At 45.3% G+C, this 3,998-nt stretch overlaps 1 protein-coding gene across 2 annotated transcripts; it reads right to left on the bottom strand.

Moving 5' to 3' along the window:
• Positions 1 to 1,280: 1,280 nt before the first annotated feature.
• Positions 1,281 to 3,734, bottom strand: MCRIP1 (MAPK regulated corepressor interacting protein 1). 2 transcript variants are annotated; one of them, XM_044420100.1, is made up of 4 exons: positions 3,656 to 3,734; positions 2,965 to 3,025; positions 2,242 to 2,360; positions 1,281 to 1,746 (listed from the first exon to the last, which is right to left on the bottom strand). In XM_044420100.1, the coding sequence occupies exons 2-4, from the start codon at positions 2,970 to 2,972 to the stop codon at positions 1,607 to 1,609; spliced, it is 267 nt and encodes an 88-aa protein (XP_044276035.1). In that variant the 5' UTR covers positions 2,973 to 3,025; positions 3,656 to 3,734; the 3' UTR covers positions 1,281 to 1,606. The 2 variants fall into 2 exon arrangements, with proteins under 2 accessions (XP_044276035.1, XP_044276036.1); XM_044420101.1 differs by lacking the exon at positions 3,656 to 3,734 and adding an exon at positions 3,348 to 3,473 and having other exon boundaries at positions 1,282 to 1,746.
• Between the last annotated feature and the right edge of the window lie 264 nt (positions 3,735 to 3,998).

Here is a 3,998-nt window from a genome sequence, read left to right as displayed (position 1 = left end):
AGAGAGAGAGAGAGAGAGAGAGAGAGAGAGAGAGAGAGAGAGAGAGAATGTGCGTGAAGGAGAGCCTACATTGTTGATATGCACACCTACCAGTTAATTGAACAACATTTTTTCAACATATTGAGCCTCTGACCCATGCACATGTTAGACTCCTTGGTCTGTATTTCAAGATGGGTCACATGGGTGGTTGACATCACCATGGACCTTGGGTGGCCACTGTGGTACCTCCCCACCCAGCGGCATTATGCGGTTTGCCCCAGTTGAAGTTGCACTGGGAGCAGGGGCTCCTGGCCCCTGCAAGGGTGAGGGGAGAGGAGCCAGCAGGTGGAGGCTGCGGCAGTGATTGTCTCCCTCGACTCAGGGATGCAGAGAGAAAGAGAACTAGATTTCTTTACATTTTCTAGTCTCCATGCATCATCTACGATTTTTACAGTAGAAGGCAAAGCTCCCAAAATAATCCCATTTAATTATTGATGGCAAACTCACAAATAAGCAAATCCACACAAGTTAAACCCATGAAAGTCAAGGTTTGACTGTACTGAAGATGATATTGAATTCTTTCATTTTTTGAAAGAATAAGGGCTAGAGAATCTTAGGAGTTGTAGAACTTTTCCTGTTTAAGCATACTTAAGATTGTGCTCTGAACTGCATATTAAAATCCCAAGAAAGCCTCCAACATTTGCAGTCCAAAGCACAACCTCAACTGTACAAAGTTTTATATCCCCATATTTAACATGCTTCTAGCCCACCTTTTTTTTTGCTAAGACACCTAGTGTTGCAAACACTAAAAAGCCAATAAAATATACCTTAGCATAGTAAAGACAAAACAATTATGTAAGATAAAAAGAAGCACAAATACAAAAAATGAGCAGTACAGCTTTTCCCATTTCCAGATGTGAAGAAGGAAAGTATCCTATACAGCAGACGACCAAAAAGGATGAAGACAAATGGATTACCTAGGACAAGAAATTACAAGGACTAAGACAAAATGAGGCCCTTTCTTATGAGGTGTAGCTATCCACCTCATTCCCAATGTTGGCTATACATGGAGCTGGGTCTTAGATGATTACTTTAGTGCATGGGCCAATTCAGTGTGGTGTAGTGGTTAAGAGCATGGGACTGGGACTCAGGCAACCTGGGTTCTAGTTCCGACTCAGCCATTGAGCTAACTGGGTGACTTTGCGTCAGACACACTCTCAGTCCAACCTATTTCTCAGGGCTGTTGTGGGGATAGATTGAGAGCAGGAGGCAGAGACTGATGTAAGCTGCTTTGTGCTCTTTAAAAGAAAAAGGTGGGATATAAATTTAAGAAATAATTCATACTGAAGGAGGCAGTCCTTTAGATACCTTGGTCCAAAGCCATTTAAAGGTTAATGGCTTTGAATGGCTCTTTGAATCAACCCAATAAACAATATTGAAGCTGATAAACATAGGACAGTACTGGAGTTATATGCTTTCAGCAATGAGTTTCAGATAAAATTCTTGCAGCTGCAGTAGGGACCCACAAATTTCTGAAGGCTCTTCAAAAGCATTTGCATACATAATGCATTAGAGCAATCAAAGCTGAATTTCAGCAAAATATGTATGACTTTAGCTAAATCAGACCTCACTTTGAAAGTGCATAACTGGCAAAAGGAAACTCACCCTTCAGACTGGGGTTTGGCATCTTCTCTACATACTCTTCCACAAGTCCCCGTTCACCACCTGCCATCTGGCTGCGGAGATCCCGCTCCACACATTGCCACGCTGCCAAAACAGAATGATAAGACGGGGAGAGTTTTCATAAGTTTTTACTTATGAAAAATAAGTAAGAATCCTCCCCTTTTGGCTAAGACTATTGGTAGTCTCAGATCTCCTACACGACTAGTAGTGGTTCCAGCTTTACTAATGGAACTGTTTTCAAAGATAAAATTAAAGAACAACAACCAAATATTTAGAGCTTTGTAATGCTGAATGTAAAATCAGAAAAGTATCTGACATACAGAACTAAGAACATTGACTGTTATTTCCAAGTATAGACTTGTTCTAAATGTCATGGTTTTTAAAGAGTCTAATTTTTAGCCATTTTTCTCTATCTAACCAGTGCATCTTAAATACATAGGCAGGAGAAAATAACACTGAAATTGACAAGATGAAAAACATTAGAAACCCACAGAGCATGAGGTAGGATAGTTATGTCACTGACTCTATGAGGAAACAGCAACTGCTAGAGTCAGCCTTCTCCAAATGTAAACACTGCACCTTCATAGATGAAGCGCACATTCTCCTCATGTGCAGGCGTGAAGATCTCACTGCTGTTGCTTGGGGAGCGGGGGCTGCTGTTTCTCTTGCCATTGTAAACAACTCTGGAGACAGGGGAGCTGGACAATGAAAAGAGACAAAACATTGATCCTTGCCCCAAAAGAAAAGATGCAAAAGATCAAGTTTTATAATTAGAGTTTACCAAAAGGAACTGAAGGTCCAGATACAATCTAGATGTTATTTACTTATCGCAAGATTACATGGAATTAAGACAAATGAGGATTATTTTCACAGTTTGTTATTTATATTACATCTTCTCACAAAGCAGGCACTTAAGTTTGCATTTATTTCAAGCTCACACTTGAAGGTACATTGTTGTACAAGTAAGAAGTAGAAGCAAGAAGTAAAGGACTTGTCAAAGGCTACCAAATGTATCTACATGGGAAATGAGGAAGCACAAAAATATAAAAAGGCCTCCAAACCCATACTGAGGCTCAGTCGATAGCATCTATTTACCATTACTATCCAGACCATTTCTGATCCATCACTGCAGGGAGCAACACCGAAAAATTCTTACAAGCACAGATAGCCCTAGGGTTGCCCCACATAGAAAGATTCAATACTACAGAATTAAAGTGCTAAATCCATGTGAAGTCAGATATACTTACAACCTGCCTGCTACTGACATACATTCTGTTTTCACAACCCCATAATTTTTCTCACCTTGTCATGGTTGCCTCTTGCCCAGCCCTGGCCCAGGGACTTGTTACGTGGGTTGCCGAAGCTAGAACAAAGACAGACACTGAGCTAAGTGAGTTTGGACCCTCATTATTCTCATTAGCAGAAGATGGGAAGAGAGCTTGTAACTGAATAAAAATTAGGCACCCTGAATTTAAAGAGACGCTTGCAGACATAGACAACAAAATTCCAGCCATATTTAAAATAATCATTATCCCTACGTCCCACGCACATCGCTAAAATCCCCAAACACGCCGCAAGTCCTGAAGCCTCCGAAACATCAGAAAGCTCCCGACACCACACACCCCGCCCCTGAACCAACAGGGCCCCTTTCCGCAAAAATACTTGAGCTTTGAAGCTCTACTTACCACAGTACTTCCCTGGATATCACCCACCCCAGTCCCGGGTAACGCCAGCCACGAAAGCGGGGGGGCGGGAAAGAATCGAGAGCCGCACTTCCTCCCCCTTTCTTCCCCTTCGCCTCTCCCCCGACTACGCCGCGCTCCGCCCCGCAGCCGACGTGGAGCTAGCGTTGCGTTAGGCCCATAATAACAGAAAGGGGGTATCTCCGCAGGCGACGGTCAGTAAGGGCCGCGGTGCTCGGTGCTGGGAAGGGGACGGCCTGCTTGTCCCCCTCGTCCTCCCCCTGCCCGTCCACCGACCCAGCTCCCTTTACCTGGGCCCGGGATGGTCCCGGTCCCGGCTCCTTTCACTGCTGCCAGGCCCGGGGCGGAAGAGAGCGCTTCGGCCGGGCTGCGCGTGCGCACTGCGGCGGAATGGCCCAGCTAGCCCCTGCGCCGTATACCCGAGGGAGATGGTTTCCATGGAAACGGAGCGGCACGGCAGGGGGCGGGAGCGGTATCCACGGAAACGGGAGCCAGGAGGGCTTGTTCCAGAAGTGGGGACTGGAGCGGGGCCGAAGTCAGGGCGTCAGGGAGGTTTCCTCGCAAACCCCAGACCCTTTTTCGCTCGGGGGCGCAGGGTTGGCAGCCAAGAACCTTCCCTCTGGGCCCGAATGA

Source organism: Varanus komodoensis, unplaced genomic scaffold, assembly GCF_004798865.1.
Source record: "Varanus komodoensis strain SLA01 unplaced genomic scaffold, ASM479886v1 scaffold11, whole genome shotgun sequence".
In the NCBI taxonomy this organism is placed as follows: domain Eukaryota; kingdom Metazoa; phylum Chordata; class Lepidosauria; order Squamata; family Varanidae; genus Varanus; species Varanus komodoensis.
Note: the sequence above shows the minus strand (reverse complement) of the source record. Positions and strands in the feature narration are given on the sequence as shown.

Excerpts from the sequence above, each read along its gene's own strand:
- MCRIP1 (XM_044420100.1), bottom strand. Across the intron at positions 1,747-2,241 it reads TGTGCGCTTCATCTATGAAG|CGTGGCAATGTGTGGAGCGG; the intron begins GTGCAGTGTTTA and ends CTGTTTTGGCAG.